At 49.3% G+C, this 23,268-nt stretch overlaps 1 protein-coding gene and 1 pseudogene across 1 annotated transcript in view; one reads left to right on the top strand and one right to left on the bottom strand.

The window, feature by feature from the left end:
• The window catches only part of Pcsk6 (proprotein convertase subtilisin/kexin type 6), a gene marked incomplete at its 5' end in the record, with an annotated part of 183,756 nt that overhangs the window by 147,884 nt on the left and 12,604 nt on the right, over positions 1-23,268 (top strand). Inside the window, 5 exons of the mRNA XM_055623317.1 lie at positions 8,714-8,893; positions 9,046-9,084; positions 15,216-15,318; positions 16,846-17,042; positions 18,393-18,480. Of these exons, the coding sequence (XP_055479292.1) occupies positions 8,714-8,893; positions 9,046-9,084; positions 15,216-15,318; positions 16,846-17,042; positions 18,393-18,480 (607 nt within the window). The remainder of the gene's footprint in view (positions 1-8,713; positions 8,894-9,045; positions 9,085-15,215; positions 15,319-16,845; positions 17,043-18,392; positions 18,481-23,268) is intronic.
• Positions 21,673-21,789, bottom strand: LOC129688776 (small nucleolar RNA SNORA17; annotated as a pseudogene).

A 23,268-nucleotide genomic window follows, 5' to 3' on the forward strand; every position in this document is an offset into this window, starting at 1 on the left:
CAGGAACCCGCCAGGCATTTGAGGGAGTTATCCAATATTAAAGCAGAAACAAATTCTAACAGAGAATAAACTTGGCAAGGGAAAAGGGCAATTCAGGCAAGTGGAAACTTTACAAAACTACAAATATGGCATCAGTAAAACAGGATCCAACCACTGCAGGTTTTATGTGAACACCGGAAGATCAATGTCTTTAAAACTTAAATATGAGGCAGAAATCATCATCATCATCATCATCATCATCATCATCATCATCATCATCACCACCGCCATCTAAGCTGGAATCCAGCTTGGTCCCAGCTTCTTGGTAGGCTGAGGCAGGAGGACCATTTTATCCAATGAGTTCAAGACTAGACAGAGCAACATAGTAAGATTTTGTTTAAAAAAAAAAAAAAAAAGAAAAAGAAAAAGAAAGAAAAGGAATGCTGACTATTGACGGAATGACTTTTATTAGATTAGGAAGGGAAATGGGGAGGTGGGTATGTGTGAGAGAGACAGGTTCTCACATCTGAAGTGGGGAGACATCAGACATCGGGCAGTACTTGAAGTCAGGGAAGGGACATTTGGAAACTGGTGTGATTGCCAGGACAGCCCATCCAGAGTATTAAAGGAAGCTGTGTGTGGTGTATCCAGAGCTTGTGGGCTCCCACGAAGGAGAGAACAAAGACGGGACTGCTCTGAGTTATAAGCCTGAGCATTATCTGGCTTTTGAACTATTAATTTACTCTTTTCCAGATAGTATTCCCACAGGATGTGATGACACATGCCCATCATCCCAGAACTGGGAGGCAGGGACAAAAATGTCTCAGCTACCCTGAGCTAAATAAACTGTCTCAACCCCCACGCCTCAGGAAATCGAAGGCTCTTTGGGCTAACACTCAGAGGCAGAGCACTTGCCTGCCTGTGTGAGGCTCTGGGTTCCATGACGCCATCACAAAATGAATGACTGAATTCGCCAATTAAAAGCTGGCACCCCAGCGTCAAATTTGACAGGGCGACCAAGAAAAGCACCACGTTCACTGGTGCTCCGCCTGTTTCCCAGCCCATACGGTAGTCTCCGAAGCAACAGTTGTGTATTCATTTCTTTTCTATTGCTGTGATAAAATATCCTGACCATAGATAGCAACTTAAGGGCTTATTTTGGCTCACAACTCCAGAGGGACACAGTCCATCCTGGTGGGGGAAATGTGGCAACTGGCAAGGAAAGCATGTTGGCATAAACAGGAAGCTGGCTGATGGCACTCCATCTGCAATGCAAAATCAGCAAGTGGGGCCAGGCTCTACGGCCTCAAAGCCCAGCCCCGATGACATACTTCCCCCAGCAACGTTCTGTAGCTGGGCCGAACAATGCCGGCAGTTGGAGGCCAAGTTTTCAAATGCCGGAGTTTGTGGGGGCATTTTTCATCCAAACCACATTGCTTTAAGTTGCTCACAACCAACCACGCTCTGGAAATACTTAATGAAAAATTCTAGAACTCCGCAGTTTACAAACCTGCAAGCGTATGCTGTTCCTAGCAGGGTGTAGAACTCCTGTTCTGCTCCATCCAAGTGTATTCACGCTGGCTACACTACCCTGTTGTCAGTCACTTAGGTGTAGGTTATCAAGGTAGCTGCCTGGGTGAATACAATGGCCGAGCTCAGGGAACTGCTACCTAGTTAAGAAAGGCCCCAAGGCATAGGCAGAGTGAAGCTGGCCACTCAAGAGTACCAAAGAGGAGCCACCAAGTGCGTCCTTTCGGTGCAAAGGTGAAAGTTCTTCACTGAGAAAAGGATATGCTGAGGCTGCCGATGGTAAGAATGGCTTTTCCAGCCATAAAATCGTGAAACGGGAAAGCTCTTACTGGATTTGCTCCTTGTAGAAGCTACAGCCGCAGTGCAAGCCGGGTGCTTAGCTCAGATGGTGAGGGCACCATCTGGTGTGAATGCACAGGGGGAACGAGGCTCTCTGCAGCTCCCAGCATCCGCTGGGGTTCTCAGACCACATTCCTACTGAAGCTTCATCCAAATAACTGGAGTTTAGAATTCTGGGATCCTTCTGGCATTTGAAACACCATCATGCAGGGATTCTACGACTACAAAATCCAGGGAAAATCTCTCTCCCTCCCTCCCTCTGTTCCCCCCCTTCTCTCCCCTTCTCCCCCTTTTTTTCCCCCCCCCCCCCCCCCCCCCCCTCCCCCCCCCCCCCTCCCCCCTTCTCCCCCTTTTTTCCCTCTCCCCCCCCCCCGTCCCTCTCTCTCTCTCTGTTTGTGTATGTGTGTTGGCATGCGTTTCCTCAATGCCCTTTACCTTCCTTCCTCTTATTTGCCATAATGAGGACTTAAAGTGCATTTTAAATTATGTGTTAGGTTTATTGAGTAAAAGTTGCTATGGATAGCAACTCTGTGGGTATAATATAATATATACACAGTATTTTGGATAACAGACTTTTTGAGTTATAATTCACACATCATAAAAGTAACCTAAGGTGTTCTTTTTTTTTTTTTTTTTTTTTAGTTTTTTGAGACAAGGTTTCTTTGTGTAGCCCTGGTTGTCCTAGAACTTGTTCTGTAGACCAGGCTGGCCTCAAATTCAGAGTTCTGCCTGCTTCTGCCTCCCTAGTGCTGGGATTAAAGGCGTGCACCACCACTGCCCAGCTAATGTGTAGCTCAGGCAGGCCTTGAAGTCGTGATCCTCCTGCCTCCTCTTCCTTCAACTAGATCCAGGTAGCCTTCCTCATTTTCTTCACCAAAAGCTTTGTGCTTAAACTCTGTGACTATTTTCCTGGACCCCAGAAGGGGGAAAAATTCACTGAGGCATCAAACTGGAACTTACATACTTGATTTTCTAGCTCTTTCTTCCTTTACTGTGTTTCTTCCTTTATGTGTTAAGTCTGGGAGCGTGGGAGATTTAATAGAGTCCCAGTTGTTAATGACTTCTTGTATAGGCAGGAAAAGCTAGGAGTTCAAACTCTTAGCTCACAGTTGTAATCTGAAGGAAGCTCTCCCCTTTCCACCATGCCCAGTGTGGTCTCCAGTTATAAATCCCTCCCTTTCCTGGGATCTTGAAGGCTTACTTCAAAAGTCAGGGCAAAGAAAAGCTTCATTGCTGCTGGCACTTTCCTACTGGAGAGCTTAGCCCCAGTCCTCTGTTAATACTGGTTCTTTCTTTAAAAAGAGGAATAATCCTGTTTGCTTGTTGGGAATTTAGTTCATCCCGGGGAAATGCACTGGGAAGATACTGGATGATGAAGCAGACGACTGGCAGCCTCCAGTGGCATTAGCCAGGGATTATCCTTGGCTCCTGGCAATTATGGTCTGGAAATTATAGCTCCACTGTGGGCACCTAGAGGCACCATGCTGTCAGTGCCAGCCCCAGTGTGTAAGCAGGTGGATTTGACTATCTTCTTCTGTGACCTCAGGAATCCAAAGTGAAAACAGCCAAAGAATACATACAGACTGGGAATATTTGAGGCCCCTTCTGGAAACAGCAGTGTAGTCCTAGTAGTCTTTGTCACAGTGAACTTGCACAGGCTTGCTGGAGATCCTGAGGACTCATACCTCCTGGCCAAATGCTTTGCCCGAAAGAGGGCCAAGATCTACAAATGCACATGCATGGGAATACATAGGCATAAAGTAACCTGAAAAAAACACATGCCAAAGCATTTATGAATGACTTTTATTTCCCTTCTTATATGCATCAATATTTAATAACATGTCTTCTGCAAGTAGCATAAAATGACTTTTTAAAAGAGCTATCTTCAAATACCTTTCATGTTTTATGCCCTGTACTTTTTGCCATACGTGTGGAATAGTGTTCTTTCTTAAGATTTATTTCATTATATGTGTATATGTGTGTATACACATGAGTGTATACACATGAGTGCAAGTGCTGTGGAGGCCAGAAGAGGGCGTCAGATCCTCTGAATATAGGCAGCTATGAGCCACATGACATGGTTCTGGGAAGCCAACTTGGCTCCTCTACAAGAGCAACAAGCCCTCTTAACCACTAGGCCATCTATCCAACCCCTGAAACAGTTGTCTACATGCCTTATGAAGGCAAGAAAGTGAAAAGAGCATCAAAGTACAAAAAGAGAGGGGGGAGAAATGCATTCAAAATTGATAGGTAACTTAGGGCAGGTTGTGGAAATCATGCCAATTGTATTGTTGGGGGCACATGCAGTCCTGTGGTCCTACTTCCTTCCCCCTGCAAACTCTTTTTCCTGGATTCCTACTACCCAGCTCCATGATTTCTGAGCATACTGCCTCAGAGGTGCTCATAAATATCTTGCAGATTTAAGGAACAGAACTACAAAGCGGGTGTGAGCAAAACACCTCCTATTCCCCTTGGCTCACTGCCGATGCTGCTTCGGTTGTGCTTTGACACATCTTTGAAGACCCACCATTTGTTCCGAGCACACAGTTCAATTCCCTTGCTTTTAAACTGCTTGCGGTTCTTACCGAATTGGAAAAGCATTTGGCTCGTAATCACTTGAAAAGCTGCTCAGCTTCTCGAAGTACAGCGTTGCAAGGTTAACCGCTTAGAGTTGTTGTGCTGACAGTCTCGGGCTGTGAGGGGACCAGCTCCTCTTAATACCCGTTTGCACTTCCTAGAAGGTAGCCTGCGTGTACACCTAGGAAGGCATGAAGTGAGCTGAGCATGGTGGGGCTCGTCTGTAATCCCAGCATGAAGAAGGCCCAAGGAGATGGGTCCACTGAGACCCTACCTCAAAACAAGATCCAAACATGACGTGTTCAGCCGGCCACGGTGACGCATGCCTTTAATCCCAGCACTTGGGAGGCAAAGGCAGCTTGGGTATAAAGTGAGTTCCAGGACTTGTTACACAGAGAAACCCTGTCTCAAAAGGAAGAAAAAGAAAGGACATTTCGCCCGAGTTCACTTGTACAGTACCTTGGTGGCAGTTCCCCTTTGCCAGCTGGTATTCTGAGGCACTGAATCGTTTTCACTCCTCTGTAGATGCAGAGGCTAAAGAACAGAGACGAAGCAACCATCCTAAATGTCACCTAGCTTGTAGAGGGCAGAGCCAGGGTGCACGCTGTCTGTCTGCCTCACTGTATCCCTCCTTGTGTGACCCAAAGGTCAAAGCACCGTGTGCGATTTTACCAGTTCAGAAGCAACGCAAGTGCTCACCCATGGGGGACCATGTGAGTAACACCCCCTCTCACCATTAATAGCCTTTGTGGTGCACAGCTAGTGGAAAAAGTGGGGCACAATGGGGGTGAGCTGGTGTGTTGACAAAGAGAGTGGGGCAGCCTATGTGTTCATATGTGCTCGGATAAGGACAAAACGCTCAAGAGATGCTGAGGAGGCGGCTCTGTCACAGAAGTCCTGGCTGTGTAAGCACAAGCACCTGAGTTCGAATGCCCACCTGCCCACCTAAAAGCCAGGTGGTGCAGGCACGCCTGACACCTAGCCATGGGGAGGGCAGAGGCAGACAGCTCCCTGGAGCTTGCTAGCCAGGCTCCCAGTTCGGTGAGAGCCTACCTCAGATAGAAACGTGGCACGGGCGGGGTGGGAGCGGCCAAGCAAGATGCCTAGTGTGGCACTCCGGACTCTGAGCCCACACGCATACATGCTCACACACGTGGACACACATGCTAACTCTTGGGCTTGGTTTTTATGGCTCAGTGGTAGAGGGCTTCCTAGATGTTCAGTCCCCAGGGCTGCGAACAGTTCCTCGTGCGGTGTGAGCATGGGGCTCACACCCTCTGGCAGGGAGACTCTCTCCTGTCTTTGTAGCTGGGTGTCCATTTGCCTGTCTTAGTTGGAAACATAGACACCACGTGCACCTCCTGCTCTCTGCTGTTTCTTCTTTGACATGTGTCTGCTTTGTGTGTGTGTGTGTGGGGGGTGCTTGTGGGTTTTGTTTTGTTTTGTTAGAATTTATATATGTGAACAGGAAATACGGTGGCTGCTTATGGTTTTAAGAAAATCAGTCTAAGGGCCTGTAATAAAAATGAAGTCTCCCTTCCATTCCTGAGTGGCAGCCTTCCTTCTGCCCCTCCCACAGGGCAGTTCCTGGGAAGGCTTTCCTCTGTTTCCTCCTCCACATTGGACTCGATTGATCCTGAGGACAGAACCGCTCCTTTTGTTTGTCTGACTGAAACTATCTCCCAAAATAGGACTCTAATTTCAGTGAGTTGGGTTTTTGTGGGTGTTTTTTGGAGACATCCTATAGGACTGAAATAACTCTTGGCTAAATTATAGTTTACAGAGTCCTTGGGCTCTGTCCTTCAGTCACCAGAGTCGCTCTGTAATCACGGTCCCTCACTCAGTAGTTAAAGAGCCCAGACTCCTTTGCGGTTTGAAATATAGCTTTAATTTGATCCTAAGGAGTTTGGGATAGATAAAGTCATTGCCGTGACTGGGCTTTCCGGAGCTGTGTGAGGTATTCGGGGCCACCGTCCAATGTGCACCTATGAAGCATGTATATGGGCTCAGTCACAGTGTGTATAAAGGAGCTGGACCCTTTGGAAGTCCATGTACTAGAAAAAGGTCTGCTTCCTCAGGACCCTGCCTGTATGCATCCTCTAATGCTTCCCAGGCCATGCCAGCCTCAGGCAGCGCAGGGTCTGACATGGGGCAGGGCCTAATTCTGTCTTCTGTGGCTATAAGAAAATACTTGAGGCTGAGTCATTTACGATGATTACAGGTTTGCTTGGTTCATGGTTGTAGAAGCTGGGAAATCCAAGAACATGCCACCAGCCTCTGTGAAACCTTTTTGCTTCATCATAATGTAGAGGAAGGTACGCCATGGTGAGTCAGAGCTTGTGTGCTAGCTCTGCTCTGCTCTGGCTTCTTCTCCTTACACATCTCCGAATGCCATCATGGGGCCTGGCCCTCATTAGATGATCTACTTCTAGTTATTTTCCCAAACACACCTCCAAATGTTATTATTATGAATTGGGGGATTGTGTTTTCAACATTTGGACTTTGGAGGGGACACATTTAAAAGGATAGCAGGCAGTTTGGGATCTGTCACCTTAGGACTTGCCCAAAAAATAAAAACAAACAACACAGTTACAGACCCATGAGACAGACGACCAGACTGTGGCCTCGTGAGCTGCAGGCCAGTCCTGGTTATCACTCACCCAGGCCTACGGCTCTTCTAAAATGTCAGGGGTTCGCAGGGGTGTGCGGTACATTGATGAGCATGAATCCTCTGTGCTGGGATTTTGGTCATGGCATGACCCTTACGGGCCTATGGTACTGGCTAATCAACCATGGTGCTTCCAGGAATGAAATAGATAAGCCTACTGAATTTTTGTTTTATCTGTGAAAGTAAAAAAAAAAAAAAAAAAATCTCAAATGAAATAAATTCTATATTGGACCATGGCAAAAGGGAATCTTGGCCTATGAACTAATTTCCAGACTTGAGCTGGTTTGCAGACCTAGAACACCCATTTCCCCTGAGGACCTTGATGAATTACCCAGGAGTTCTACTGTTGACCTTTCTCCAGTCTTTCCCCAGAGGGACCTATGACCTTTTACTAGGAGAAAGGAAAGAATCAGACTTTCCAGGGGCTGTTGGATACTGGGTTCTAAACTAATGCTGATTTTGGGAGATCCCAAGAAACATGGGGGCCCTCTAGGTAAAGAAGAGACATAAAAAGATATGATTATGTGTGAAGTCAAAAAAGGGTAGACTTGTAGTGTGGCTACTCTGGGTGGGAGATTTGATTACCTGTGGAATGAGCTAAAACCCATGGGGCTAGGCACCCTTAGGAGAGGTTTTGTTGTTGTTTTTTTGTGTGTGTGTGAGATCTGTTGTAGTTCAGGTCTTGCAAGGTCGAATCAATCAAATGCATTTGCCTCCTTAAGTTTGTAAAGTGGTTCACGTCATGGGCTTTCAGTACTCCCTAACCTTCTGGGAGAGCTTCAAGGACTGGAGCGGCTTCAGTGTTTGAAGAGCCCTCAGTAGCCACAGGTATTAAATTTGAAAGCCTATTCCAGATACTTAAAAAGTTCATCCTTATACTTCTGTTGCTCTAGAACCACTTCTGGTACCAAAATCTGTGTTAGTCAGGGTTCTCTAGAGGAACAGGACTTAGAGAATGAGTGACTATATATGAAAAGTGGAGTCATTAAAAATGGCTTATAGGCTGTGGTCCAGCTCGTCCAACAATGGCTGTCTTCCAATGGAAGGTCTGAGAATTCAGTAATTGTTCAGTCCACAAGGCTAGATGTCTTAGCTGGTCTTCTGTACACACCAGAATCCTGCAGAAGTAGACTCTAATGCCAGTGAAGGAATGGACGTGCCAGGAAAAGCAAGAACAAGCAGGCCAAGAAAGCAAGCCTCCTTCTTCCATACATACCCTTTATATATTCTGTCAACAGAGACTGTGGCCCACATTAAAGGTGGGTCTTTCCAGATCAAAATGTCCAAATTAAAGATGTATTTCACCACACCAAAAGATCCAGGTTAAAAGTAGGAACACTTTAAATGATTTAATTTAGGAAGGGTCCCTTACAGGTGTGCCAAGCCACATGGGTTTTAGTTAATTCCAGGTGTAGTCAAGTTGACACCCAAGAATAGCCAGCACACCTGCTCAGCAGGTGTGTGGGAAGTGAAGCAAGCACCAGGAGTCTACTGTAGGGGTAGAAGCCTGGCAGCATCCGATGTTCTTATGGGTGCTGAGAGGAGGCTGCTGCACAGGCTCGGCAGCCTGCAGGTGCATCCAGAGCTGTGGGGGATAAGCGTCGTTTTGGTGCCTTCCAGGAAAGCTGAAAGAATGGAGCCTCGTTTTATACGGCACAGCGGAGCACCCATACCGTACCTTCAGTTCCCATCAGTCTCGCTCACGGATGCTGGAGCTGGCAGTCCCAGTGCTGGATCCTGCCAAGGCTGCTGGGCCACCACTCGAGGCAGAGACTCCTGTAGATGATGAAGAGTACACAGGTAATGGACCTGAATGAGAGGAGAGGGTTACCCTCGCAACTTCGTTTTCCACTGTAGCTCTCAAAGGTGGGGCTTTTTTCAGGTGGGGTTTTAGTTGTAAGTCTTCTCTTGCCTGGAAGTTGTAATAATGACAGTAATTTGCACTCACACAGCTCCTTCCATCAAAGGCTCTCCTAATACTTTACAGACCAGTAAGTATACTTCAAACCAGTAAGTACTCTCTGACCTTTCAGGCCGGGCCACTGAGCTCTTTTGTATATGCCCAACCAGAACTGGGCTTTGCCCTGGGTTAGTTAGCTAGCTCCAGCGTTGCCCCCTTACCCCAGGACTCAGCATCCTGACTCTTTCAAGTCCATCATCCACTGTGAGCAACCAGAAATGAGAAGGAAGCTTGGCTTCCATGAGCTTGTTTCCAAGAAAGGAGCTGGTGGTTGAGAAGGGACCACTCTTCAGGGCTGGTCCCCAGGAGAGGCTGTCAAGAGATGAATCAGTACAGATTGATGCTATGCAAAAACATTTTCTAAAGCTCACTGGCACTGAGGCTTCTGCAGCTCTCCCCTTGGCCTCTGTCTCTAAATCGCTGGCTCATTCACAAGGTAACTAGGAGCCGCAGTAACCCAAAGATGTCTTTGGACACCTCCAGCCTCTGAGCAGATGCTATTTGTTGGCTTGAAGCACTTCATTTTCCTATGAGCCACCCCACAGCAATTGTGTGGCATTGGGTGTTTCTGGTTGGGCATATTTTTCTTAGTTAAATGTCCTAGCTACCTGACAAACGATGGGTGATATCTCAAAATATGGATAACTAAATGGAAAATTCCACCAATACAAATCAAGCACAAACCCTGGCCGATTCCATTTTAAATTTCTTCTGCCATTCCTTTAAAACGGAGCATTGAATTATGTATGGACTAATCTGCTGTTTTCCCTTGTGATTTATAAACCATGGCAAGATTCAGTAATTATTAATAAAAAGCTGCTTTCCTGCCCCCCCCCCCCAAATCTGCTACTGACTCCAGCCACGCATACTGGCATCTTCTCCTCAGTGTCGTTCTGCTCTCAGAGTTACTTGGTCCCTACCTGGCATGGCCTGGATGAAGTAAGAGTTTTCCGTGGGAATAAAATGTGTTTCTGGCTCTTGGGAAAGCTCCCTGTGGTCTAGGGAGAAACTGGGAGGGCAACCCAGTCACAGAGGCAGGCCAGAGTGTGATGCCATGGTATGTGGTATGAGTGGCCAGGCAGGAGGATCGAGGAACAGCTGGCCACTGTAGAGTCCCAAGAAAGGGCAAGGGGGAAGGGTTCACAGATTGTGCTTTTAGAACATGAAAAAACTGGTCATTGATAAGCTAAACATTTGTGGTGACGTCCAGACTGTCATTGGTGTCACCTGGACCTTATACACAAGAGAGTGGTTACCATATTAAGAAAGAGAGTCCGATGAAGCAGTGGTCCCAGAGACCAGCAGCATGGGCCGAGAGGCAGACATGGAAGGTGGCGGGACAGTGCTCCCTGGGACAAGAAATAGAGGAGGTAAAAGAGGAAAGATAGAGAAGGTGAGATGCTCACTGATGGCAAACGGGAAAGAGAAGACAGACAGGAAGAAGCCAATGCCCTAGTGACACTCCAGCAAGGCCCCGCCTTCCATGGTTCTACCACCTTCCCAAATCTGCCAACGTTTTTAATACATAAATAGCTGAATTTTTTACCACACCTGAAGCATCATTGATCCAGTCCCCTCTGGAAGTATACTTAGAGACACACACAGAAGTGTACAGAAGTTATGTCCTAAGCATCCCTCAGCCCATTTGACAGCCAAAGTTAGTCATCACACTAGGAGGTTTCCAAACCCCAGCGCCATCCCGCTGAGGACCAAGATTCCAGCTCATAAACATTTAGGGCCAACTCCAAACTAGACTGTGCCTCTGGCCAGAGCCAGGCAGCAGGGCTAGTCTCCAGGTGAGATGAGAGGTAGACTAAGGCTGCTCTGGAGTGTGGGGTAAAGGGAGTATGAGCAATGACATCAGCAAGTGGGGTGGTGGACTAGAGAACAAGAAGACTAGGGACCAGAAGGCCTGCCGGAAGCGAGGGCGGCAGCCTCAGTAGGCAGGATGAAGCCCAGGAAAGACATGAGTGGGATACTAAGAATGAACAGCTTGGAGTGAGGGCCAGCCTACAGTGACAGAGCCATCTGGTGGTGGCAGTGCAGGCGGACCCCACCACCACCCCCAGAACTCATTCAGGATACTTGACTGAAAAGCAGACCCTGGGCTGGCCCCACCTGAGAGACCAGGCTCAGCAGATGTGGGGGGCTCTGAAGTCTATACCCCTAAGCAGATAAATAGGACACTCCAGGTAGGGTGTACCTGGGAAGCTGGTAGACCTGAGCCCAGAGAGGAGGTAGGCAGGACATGGGGTGGAGGGTATATAAGTTTGTGCCCAAATTTTTGTGGGAATGGAGGGAAGCCTGTCGTGGGGAAAGAAGTAGCCATTGAGCGAGGAAAATGAATGGGCCTCATGGCACAAGCCTATAATCTCAGGAACTTGGGCTGGGGGATTGTCTGAGGTAAGTTCAAGGCTTACCCAGGCTGCAGAGTAAATTCAAAGCCAGCCTGGTAACTTGCAGACTTTCTGTCTCACAAACATATGTACAGGCAATATTGCTCAGTGATGGAGCACCTATGTGGCTCCTGTGCAGCCCGGGATTCAATCCCTAGTCTTGGAAAGAAAGGAGAAAAGAGAGATAGAAGGGATGAAGTGGAAGAAGGAAGGCAGAGGATCCCAAGTTGCTTTCCTAATTCATTGATTCAGGTTTGTTTTTTTCAACCCAGGGTTTGTCTCACGAAGGACTGAAAAATGGCTTTTCATTAGCCTGTGTTGGTTAAGCTCATGGGGTTGTGATCTGCTGTTAGCCAAGCTGTTGAGAGCATTAAAGCACTCCTTTTGCTGGGAGTGTCTGCTCTGTGTGCCCCATAGCGCGCTCAGGAAGCCAGGCCTCGGAGTCACTTTCAGCTAATTGAGGAGAGACGCTAAGCAGACATAATTACAGATTGCAATACAAAAACATGCTCACGGAGAGAATGAGCTACAGCTGGACCCCAGCATTCCTGGGAGGGAAGAGGTGATTGGGGGGAAGATGGCCAGCCAGGTGGATCTGATTCAGCATGGTTGGTGAGTGAGGTGAAGCTTGAGCTTTAGCTTTTAAAACCACTCAGGAAGCCACATGCTGGTTGATTGTTTGGTTTATGACTTTGTTAGCTGCTCTTGGATAGACATGTCATATCCCAGCCTCTCCAGCTGAGGGCTGATTGCTGCCCTGGCTGTCATGTAGACACAGCCATCTCTCCTAGAGATGCATGATGAAACTTCCCACTGTGGGAAGGCCCGAGAGGCAGGGACAGGTGAAGGTGACAAGTGACATCAACATCCCATGGGCCAGTGCTGAGGAAGGCCCAGTCCAAGACCATCTCTGTTTAGGGACTTGCTAGGACATTCTGCCTAGAGATGGTGAGGACATCTACCATTGTCCTACTCTCCCTTCACCCATTCTGTCACGTTCAGCCACCAGTTAACACTACTTAGCACCTCTTCCACACAAATACATCCCAGGTGTTTGCATTGGGCAAGCTAGGCCTCATCCTGTCTGACCTATTCTGTCTGTGAGGAAATGGGGCTCGTGATACTGTTCCCCCACCACGCTTAATCTTTCTAAGATGGGGGAAATTGTTACTGAACTTGGGGACATAATTTGTACTTTAAGAAGCCAAGTTTGACTCCCTAGCCTTAAGAAGCCAATTAAAGGAACCAAATTAATAGTAAAACGCAGGAAAGGGAGATTTTTTTAATGTGGCCACATTAGGAAAGGAGGCAAGGAAATCCTCTGACCCCACCACCCACCCCAAGTCCATGTTCAAGGTCCTGAAGTGAGACTAAAGTTTAGATAGAGGTCTAGGAATGTGCACACAGAAGCAGTGCTGGTCAAGTCATGGTTCTGTACACCACTGACCTGTCATTGTCTGGGTTTCAATCTCATAAGTTGGTCTCACAAGCTGTAAATCTGTCTCTGTTGACACGTTCCCCCTTGTAGCCGGTCTTTGCAACTTTGCGGGTTCTTCTTTCTTCCACCCTTCTCCACCCCTTTTCTTCTTCCGTTTCAACCCTTTAATACTAGATATGAAAGGAAAAAGGGTAGAGAGGAAAGGAAAGAGATCCTGAATAAAGTCAGGGGTCAGAAAGGGGGCGACGTTATCATTAGACCACTTCCTGTTGAGTAGGGGCATCAGGCTCCTTAGGGCAAGTTTGATCATTGCCATCAGCATATCTAATTTTTTCTTGTTTCTTCTTTGTGCATGATTACTTAACAACCCGCAACCAACACCAACCAACCACTACCTCTCAGGGTCCTAACATTTATATACCCTCTGAAAAAAAATCCCCAGAATTCTGTATGTCACACAATCACAGAAACTCTACAACTGGCAAAATCACCCTCTGCTTGAGTACAAGGCAAATCATGGTCAGCTGCTGCAAATCAGCCCCACATCCCCACACCTGGGATTAAAACAAAAACCATATCCTGACAATATTTCTGTGTTTTTAAAGAAACCGAAATTCTCACTACACCCTCTCTGGATATTGCTTTTCCTTTCTTCCAGCATGAGTTCCAGGGGATGTGTCATTTCTTCGGAGCCCTTCATTGCAGTGATCTCACAGTCAGGTTGAGAGACGCTTCTCCCCAGACTTGTCTTCCTTTCTACCAGGCTGGTTGCACTGTTGCCTTCAGGGTCTTACAGAGAAAGTTGTACAAAAGACAAAAGGCAAGCCCTTAAGTGACTGATCAACAGGGCCCTAGCAGAATGTCACCATGCCTGGTTGGCGTGGCCAAACAATAGTGTGATGGAGTAAGGAGTAGAGGCTTCTCCATAACTGACTCTGGGTGATGCCAACAAGAAACTCCAAAATAATAAACAGTCTTAGGAGACAGGGTGAGGACGTGGCTTAGGTGCTAAGTTTTACAAGTAACAGGCATGTCTATCTAGAACAGAGAGTAGGCCAGCAGCCACTTAGAAAAGCTATTTGGAACACCCTAGGGGATACCTCAGCACAGGTGGAGAGCCACAGTGAAAACTGGGAGATCTCAACAAAGGTGAAGCTCAGGGAGGAAAGCAAACTCTAACCTGGGAGGGCCTTCAGGCAGAGAGGCACAATGAAGAGGGCTTTGTGCTCCTCAGCAAAGCCCATTGTGGTCTGGGAGAATGGGGGCTTTTGTGTTCATGTTCCCGACTAAATTCCTGTGGCCAGCAAAGTCAACTCCACTTTGCTTCTGAACTCACTCCACCCTCTGCCAACACAAACTTAGCAGAAGGCTTTCTCCTTCTCAGAAGCCATCCCAGAAGCTATCCATGTGGCCCCCCCCAGCCCCTCCCTGCCTCTTCTCCAACCTTCAGGATGCTTTCCCTGTTTGTGCACAGGAGAAGCAAAATGGTGGGAAACTCGGGAGTCCCCTCAGGCTGGTTTCAGCACTGAGAAGCAGGATCTATCTGCAATCATGCCCACTGTGGCTGAGGAGGCAGATGATTAAGCCTGGCCCAGCCCTGTGTGGCCCTGGAGAAGGACCTAGAAAGTGACAGTTTTCTGGAATTTGTGGAGCTCCCTGTATGTCTAGATGGCTTTTCCAACAACATGGAACCAACAGTTAGAATTCAAGTCACCTGAGGAGACTTGAGGGAAAGTGTTGGTGTCGTACTGTTGACAGCTAGGGTGAGGGAAACTGTGTGTGCACACACACACAAAGGCTGCAGGAAGGAGCTCAGCCCAAAGTCATCATGGGCTTCACCCAGTGCCATGTTCCCACTGTTCCTGCCCCCTTCCATTTTGTGTAACACCAGGTGCACCAGGTGTGGAAATGGAGAGATTCCTCCTCCACCCTCTTCTGTCATAATTCATGCTGCTCTGTCACAGCCCAAACACCCAACTGCATTGCTTTGTTTCTTGCAGTGCATATAGCAAGGTGACTGGTCCCATCACAATGGCTCTAATGCCTCCTATCTAGGATCTCAGTTCCCATCTCTTCACTGGCCTTGGTTCCTCCCTACCACCAATGACTATTACTTGCTCTCATGTCTTTCTTCCCTAGAGGGTCAGGACAGCTAGACTCTGGCCCCACCTGGGACCACATCCCATGAGCAGCTCTCTGGTATGGTAGCTTCTGCAAGACACCACTCTTAGAGGAAGTTTCCTAGGTGACCTGACAAAGGGACCCATGGGACTGAATTGGATGGAGAAAGCATCTCTCTGGGTGAAAAGAAGTGCTTGTGTCTTTAAGGTGTGTGCCATCCCGAGTGCGGTGACAAAGGCTGCGATGGCCCCAATGCAGACCAGTGTTTGAACTGTGTCCACTTCAGCCTGGGGAACGCCAAGACAAGCAGGTAACAAGTGGCTGGAGCTGATATCTGCATGCCCTCGAGCCCCATGTCATAGCGCTAAGGTGGCCACGTTGAACTGTACAACCCTCAACAAAGAGATTGCAGCAAAGTGAACGAACAGCTTTGCATAAAAAAAAGGTTTAGTATCTTGGTTCTAATCAAGTAATACAAGTCCACTGTGAAAAGATGGGAAGTCAGCCACTTTGTTGGCCGTGCTTAGGAATTGTTCTGCCTCCATACTGGATCATACTGAGTACACATAGGACAATGCTCACAGAGGATTGTGGCCAAGTGTGATTCAAGAACCTTGTACTGTGGGCCTCAGAGGACCCACAGGGTGACCAGCAGGGTGACCTGGCTCTTGAGCAGGCTGCAGCTGGTTGTGGGTTTCCTGGTGGTTCCCTAGAAAGTCTGTGAGACTTCCTGTTCCCTGAAGGAGGGCTCTGACAGACCTGACCTGACACCCAGCCTGTGGCCAATTGTCTCAGATCAGTCTGTCCCCTCTGTGGGGAGTCTGCAGGCCTCAGACCCTCGGACCAGTCCCTTACAGGCTTGAAGCTGCCCTCCTTTGTATTTATTCAATGCTCACACCTTCCTGAGCAGTGCCACATTCTGCATGTGCCTGGCATGGAAGGCCAAAGTGCTGTCACCTTGGCCTTCCATGCCAGGCACATGCAGATGGCAGATGTACCTTGGTCCGGATGGCAGATGTACCTTGTCACGCATGTGCATGAGGGCCAGGCAGGCCAGGCAGGGGTGTGCTGTCCACAGTGGAGGTGAGATGCAGCTATTGCTGTTTCTGCAGTCCCCACCCCAGACATGGAACGCCCCCCCCCCCCCCCCCCGCCAGCTCTGGACAAGGGCATTGGTCTGTAATGTCATTCGCTACCCACCACACTTGTTCTACACAGGCACCAAAGTAGGATTTGATCCAGGCGGAAATTCCAAGTGAGGCCCAGCATGATGGTGGCACACACCTCTAATCCCAGTGCTCAGGAAGCAGGGGCAGGTGGAGCTCTTGAGTTCCAGGCTAGCTACAGAGTGAGTTCCAGAACAGCCAGGTCTACACAGAGAAACCCAGTCCCGAAAAACTAAACAAAACAAAAATTCCCAGTCAAAGCAAAAATTTGGTTTGCTTGCAGAAAACCAAATGGGTCCTTAGAACAGGAAAGAAGTCCTGCTTTGTTTTGTTTTGTTTAGACAAGGTCTCCATGTATAGCCCAAACTTACTTCAAGCTCAGAGGCCTCCTGCCTCAGCCAAGTGTTGGGATCATAGCCATGGGCCATCAGGCCCAGCTTCTATAAATGGATTCCTGGTCTTCAGATCTCCCTGTTTGTACCTAGGATGCCCCCAGCTCCAGGCAGCAAACCCAGGGGAACTTATTTGTGGTTTAACCTTCCCCCTGGGATCCCAAATCCTCAACCTTTCACCCACCTAGCTATGCGGCCTCGGCCCATGAAGAGCCACACAGGGTTGGGCACAGGGTTGGACTGAAACCAAGAGATCCTCACCTCCACTTGCTCCCACAGGAAGTGTGTGAGCGAGTGCCCCTTGGGCTATTTTGGGGACACAGCAGCAAGACGCTGCCGTCGGTGCCATAAGGGATGTGAGACATGCATGGGCCGGAGCCCAACACAGTGCCTGTCTTGTCGTCGTGGGTTCTATCACCACCAGGAAACGAACACTTGCGTGACGCTCTGTCCTGCTGGACTTTATGCTGAAGAAAGTAAGTGCATTGTCCAGACACAAGAATGGATGGATTCTCCCCTCCCCTTTCTGGGCTGTGCTCCCCTGTTCTGGGATGATTTCCTGGGTTCCTTTAAGGCCTTATCAAGGACCTTTTTACCAGGCCAAGGGCTGGAAGTGTGAAATCATAGCACTCATAAGCAGCTGAAGCCTGCCACACACTCAGCCAAAGCATTGTTGAAATGAGTCCCGCACAGTGGAATTCATTTCTGTTGAGGACAGGATGCAGAAAAAGCAGCTCGTCCGTGGCTCAGCCTCATTTGAGACATCAAAAGAGGACACTCTGCCACCTGTCTTGTCATTTCTCACCCAGAAAAGATGGTGCTGTGAGTTTCAGCACAGGTTTACCTAATCGCGAGAGTGAAACTCATAGCAAGTACCCCTGGGCTCCCCTTGAGATTTAGATGCAGTCCTCTGGAGGATGCCGAGGACCCTGCCAGGTGGGAGCCTGGTCCTAGGAGGCCTGGGTAGTCTCAGTGTGGCGCTTCACAGTAGTGACCGCACCCCTAAGAGGGGGCCACTGTTTTCCTTATCTTGAGGTTGAAATGGACTAAGAAGCCCCTAGCTAGCAATGACAGAGGTGGGACTCAGACTCAGAGTGGGGAAGCCAGCCATCCTGCTGTTCTGTCGCAGGAAGACATGTGGGATGGATGGGCAGGAACTTGGCATATGTTTTAGTCTCGCTCTGCCAGAAGGTTTGTGCTAAATGGACAGGTGACAACAGCTCTCAAATGAGCCGAGGACTTCACAGACCTTGCAGGTAGTACCCGGACCCATCCCTACCGTTCTCACCCCGGCACTGACCCAACCTGTGGCCTATCACACCATGGCTGTTAGCCCTGGGGAGAAAGAGCCAGGAAATGTTTAAAGACGTATCAAGCCATCAAGGAAAGACTCTGTTAGAGGGGGAATGACAAGTTTTATAGACATATTTCCTGCGCTTTGCAGACACCTACCTGCCAAGGCTGCCAGCCACACTCATGCAGCTTCCTCGCCTTGCCTGGCCAGGTCAACCGTCCTTCACCACTGTCCTTGCTGAGCACCAGCTGAGTGCATGGAATGCCACCCTTGGGTCCTAAGGAGGCTGTGCAGAGGTCTAGCAAGGCCCCTCAGCTCACAGGCCTGGCATGTAGCAGTGACACAAGCGGGGGTTTGATGAGGCCCTGACACAAGTGAGGCCTCAGAGCATGGAAAGCAAGTGGGGCTTGGAGTGACCCAGAAGCTGCTTAGGGAGGAGAAAGGCCTGCCCCACTGGGAGAGGGGCCAGTGGCCTCCAGGGTACTCTGAAGGTTCGTAAAGATTTGCTTGCTGTCTTCCCGCCCTTCTCCAGGCCAGAGACTCTGCCTCAAGTGCCACCCAAGCTGTCAAAAGTGTGTGGATGAACCTGAGAAGTGCACTATGTGCAAGGAAGGATTCAGGTGAGGCTGCCCACCTGGACAGGGCGGGGCGGGGAGATAGGATCCACACTGAGTTTGCTTCCTCTGGAGTTTGCTTCTTTTCCCGAGAGTGAAACTGTCAAAGGCCTGGAGCCTAGAGAGTCCTGGCTGTTGAGTCAGGGACTGTTGAAAAAGAGAAACTGGAGGATGGCCAGGATCTCCACATTTTAGGCCAGGTTTGCAGAAGTGGTTAAAGCAACACTTGAAGGCATCAGATACAAAGGTTTGCTGCTGGGAGGTCAGGGAACTCCTAGGGAGCTTCTGCCACTTCCCTTTGCAACAGTGCACCCCTCTCCTCCGGCTCCCCTCCTGGCTCAGGCCACAGCTGCAGGGGCTGGCCCACCCTCCCTCCTGGCTATCCTCTTCCTTCTCCTCTTCATCTCCACCTCAGCTTTTTCCCTGTTCATCCCAGACAGTGAACTGGACTCCCTGAGGATGTCCCATAGTTTCTTGATCCTTCCGGTTCCAAAGAACTCGGCCCTATAAAGCTCAGCATTAAAACAAAACAAACAAACAAACAAAAAACACATTTGCTAGGTTAAGGAAATTTCAAACAATTTTTGAATTCTTTTGTTAAGTCATTTAATGCAACTAAATGACATTTAGTGACATGATATGCATATTACCAATGACTATCCGAAAGTTTAGAAAATATGTATTAAAAGTAAGCTATAGACATGTAGAAGAAATAACACCATGGTCTCCTTGGAAAGAAAGGGAAGGGAAGGGAAGGGAAGGGAAGGGAAGGGAAGGAGTCAGCAGGACACAGGAACCTCTGGGGTTTCTGCCCAAATGACAGTGAGGCCACGTGAAGCCTCAGTGTCTGTATTTCCAGCAGATGCCCGCGTGGTCCAGCCAGAGAGCAGCAGGGGCACCGGGAGGCACCACAAGGCTACTTCCCGCTCAAGGGGCTCAGCCACTCCTCCCGCTGCCCCTGAGTCTAGAATCCACCGAGCCCGTTAGTGAAGAATGACTGAACTCATAGAGAGCCTGGAACAGTGGACGAGACTTGGAGTGCATCTTCTCCCACTGAAAGTGTCCCCACCAGCATTTCCCCATTCTACCGTTCGAGCAACTATGAAGTCATTGCTGTTACTCACAGTTTTCATGCAGGGGAGATCAATGACTTTCCCAGAAGGGTCCACGTGACTGCCTTGGCGACATTGCATCTATCCTGTCCTATCTTTCAGATCAGGAAGGGAAAGCAAGACCTTCTAAAGTGGCACATCATACTTGCTGCTCCTTAAACCTGTTGGCTAGACAAGGCAGGACTAGATGCAGAAGACCCAGGATCTACTGGCCCAGGAAGATATTTCCCCAAAGGGAACTAAGCTGAGGAAAAGGAAACATTTTAATAGAGGCCATGGCTGGGGGCTGGGAGAGGCCAGCTTGAATATCCTGGACCCCTCTAGCACAGGTGTGTCATGCTATGGACCCTCAAACCCTGCGATACTAGCTGAAGTTGTAAAGGATGGAAGACTCCATGGATCCAACTTCCTGGAATCTATTTCCCAGAGGAAAAGTGCCAAGGGGTCAAAGATAACTTTTTTTTTTAACTTTATTGGTTGTAAATTTCACATCATGTACCCCAGTCACATCCATCTCCTCCCATCCTTCATCCTTGCATCCTCTTCGCCAACAGAGAAAAAAAATCTCCATAGAAGCTTTAGTGTGTCACCTTGTGTCCCACAGCATACCCTGTTGTCCACACTTCTTTGCTTGCGAATCTTCATTACAATAATTCGTTGGTCTGGTACAAGGCCTCTGGCTTCTGCTACTCTCTCACTCCTGGAACTTCACGGGGACTCCTCTCAGATATTCTCTTATTGCCCTGTGTCATGGAGATTTTGTAGTTTTGGATCTCTAGGACCAGCTGTTTCCTGCACTCCAGCAGCTCGTTGATACAGTATGAGGGGATAAGACAACTCAAAGGTCTGGATCTGGGTCTGATAGATCTCCAAGCTGGCCAGCCTGCTGGCTTCTCACTCTCAGACCTCAGGGCTGGCTCACCAGCCACCCCCGAAACCAGGGCCAGCTCTACCCTGCTGCCCAGGTAAGGTGCTGGGCCCACTCTTTTGAGTGTTGCAGCTGGTGAGGGACATGGCTAGTTCCTCCCCATCCTGACCCCTGGGGGCCAGCTGTCCTGCCTGCTGTGGATGGCCAGAGATAAGGGAGGGGAAGAGGGCATCTCTCCTTAATCTGTACCATTGCCTAGCAGACAAGAGGCAGGACTGGCTCTCCCATACGCACACCCTTGGGGCCAGCTCAACCACAACCCCCACATCCAGGGCCACTGTGATGCCCAGGTCAGGTGCAGGGCCTGCTCTCCCAAGTGCTGCAACAGGTGAGGAGGAAGGCCAACTCTCATGCTCTGGTGACCTCCCAGCCAGCCTTCCTGCCTGCCATAGATGGCAAGGGACAAGAAGTGGGGAGGTAATCTCTTCTTCCCCCTTGTCAAGGCAGAGAAGACAAGTGGTGGAGCCATCTCTCCCATGCTCATGGCCATAGGGCTGGATTACCCCACACACACACCAGGGTCAGCTCTACTGTGCTGCCCAGGCAAGGTGCAGGGACCGCTCTTCCTGGTGCTGCAGCTGGTGAAGGGCAGGGCCACTCTCCTGCTCTCATGATCCCATGATGCCCAGGTAAGGGGTGGGGCCAGATCTGCACAGCCCTCAGACATCAAGATGTTCCTGGGCAGCAGACCAGACCAGGGGCATCTGCCTAGCATTTGGTGGTAACAGACCTCAGCTAATTCGTGGCCCAGACCCAGACGTGGCCCCTGTGGCAGCACAGGCCAGGACCGCACCATGGTCCTAGGTGGCGTCACTGGCTGCTCACATCAGGCTGTTCCTCACTACCCTCGAGTCTCCAGCTCTGCCTCTCTTCATTGTGCCCATATCCTTCTGTTTCTCTTTCTCTTCTATTTCTCCACCACTTACTTGCTCCTCTTAGAGGTACCCAGGGTCTCTGAGTGTCTGGGGTTGTCTCAGGAGTGCTATGCCCTGCCACTCATGAATTATGGCACTTGGCAGAGGTCATCTTGGGCATGGTCTGCCCCACTCCAGGCCTGTGCTGCACTGGACTGGTGGTTGTCTCAGGCTAGCTCCCTATCTGAGTTTTCTGGCACAGGACTGGTGGTGATCTCAGGCTCCCTTTTTTTTTGGGGGGGGGGATGTTAGGCTCTTAATCATTCAGATGTTCATAGGTCAGAACACTGAGCCTCTCTCCTCTGCCACCTATTGACACACGTGACCCAGCAGCCACACCTGCCAGGCTTCTAGGGGCAGGTCAAGGCACCTATCTCTATGTCCTGTGGGAAGAGTAAGAGAGCCTCTCAGGCAGGCAGCAGTCGCTCGGCAGGTGTGATGGCTGCCGTAATAATAAGCTTTCACAGAGGAGCACACCAAAGCAGGGAAACATTGCCAGCCATAATCCACAGAAAGCTTCCTTTTATTGCCCAATATCCTCTTCAGCTGTGACTTCAAATCATTGCTGTCACGTCACAGCTGTGAGAGAACAGCCGAGCTGCCTCCTGGCCAGCCATCTCTTTAGGGGGATAAACACTGGAGGGGTTCACAGGGAAGTGTCAGCTGTTACAAACATGATTTAACCGCCCTGTGGGGTGGCCCTGGCATCACAGTGAGGAAGAGTCCCAGGCGAGCATCTGCCATCCGTGGAGAGGAGATTGCGACCCTGTGGGCATCACCACACTGGATGGAGGTGCAAAACATGGGGGTGGGGCCGCCTTCTACCCTACAGATGCAGCACAGCACACTTACACTCTGGCCATCCAAGCCTGGGTGGGCAGACACCTGCTGCTTACCCCATAAGCCTAACTTAATTCTGACACCTATTCACCCACAGCTGGGTTTATCATATCCCACAAGTTGAGAACTCGGTTCCCAACGCTGGCCCCACTTCTGAAGCTAGTCTCAGACCCCCAGGTCGAACCATCCTGGCTTCCGGCTAGCTGTCGGAGTTCCCTCAGCCACTTCTTGGGTTTGATTGCTTTGCTACTTCACCTCCTCCCAGAGCAGAGAGACGTTTTTCTTGCTTTAGTCATTTGTTGCACAGGTGTTACCAAGGAAGTGAATGAAATCTTATAGATAGAGCAGAGTCAAGAGCATAGGACCTTCCATTCCTGTGGAGGAATGCAGCAGGTAGATGGATGTGTTCTTTGTAGCCAAAATAAGCCTTGAACTCATGGCAGTCCCCCTGCCTCAGCCTCCTGGGTTGTATATGTTCTTGTTAATAAACCTGGAAACTCTAAGTCATCTCTTTTGGAGTTGCCATGGAGAGTCCATTATGGAGGTCTGAGCTAATGTTAACATTATTGGCCGTTGGTGACCAGTCCCACCTTCAGTCTCTTTCACCTCCTCTGAGGTTGGGGTGGTGAGACTGGAAACCCCTGCTCTCTGATCAATGGTCTGTTCAGCTGAGAACCAGTCACCCCACCCTGAAGCTGCTGAAGAGCCCCAGCTCCCGTCATCCTAGTACAGTAGCATGCAAAATGACAGTTATCACTATTGATTCTAGAGAGTTCTGGCGCTGGGTGCCAGTATGAGGACTCAATATCCATTTCTAATTGTAAATCACGTCAGAGCAGGACTTTCTGGAACGGACAGCTGCACTCCGGAGCCCTTGCTCAATCTGTTTCTTGGCCAACCCATTTCAAATGTGTACATCACACACAGTGCAACCCCAGAAACAGAAGAAATCGTAGCAGGTGGCATTTATTTACACTGTTGCGGGCCAGACCCCAAACAG

The sequence above is a fragment of the Psammomys obesus genome, unplaced genomic scaffold (assembly GCF_907164565.1).
Source record: "Psammomys obesus unplaced genomic scaffold, mPsaObe1.curated_primary_1811, whole genome shotgun sequence".
In the NCBI taxonomy this organism is placed as follows: domain Eukaryota; kingdom Metazoa; phylum Chordata; class Mammalia; order Rodentia; family Muridae; genus Psammomys; species Psammomys obesus.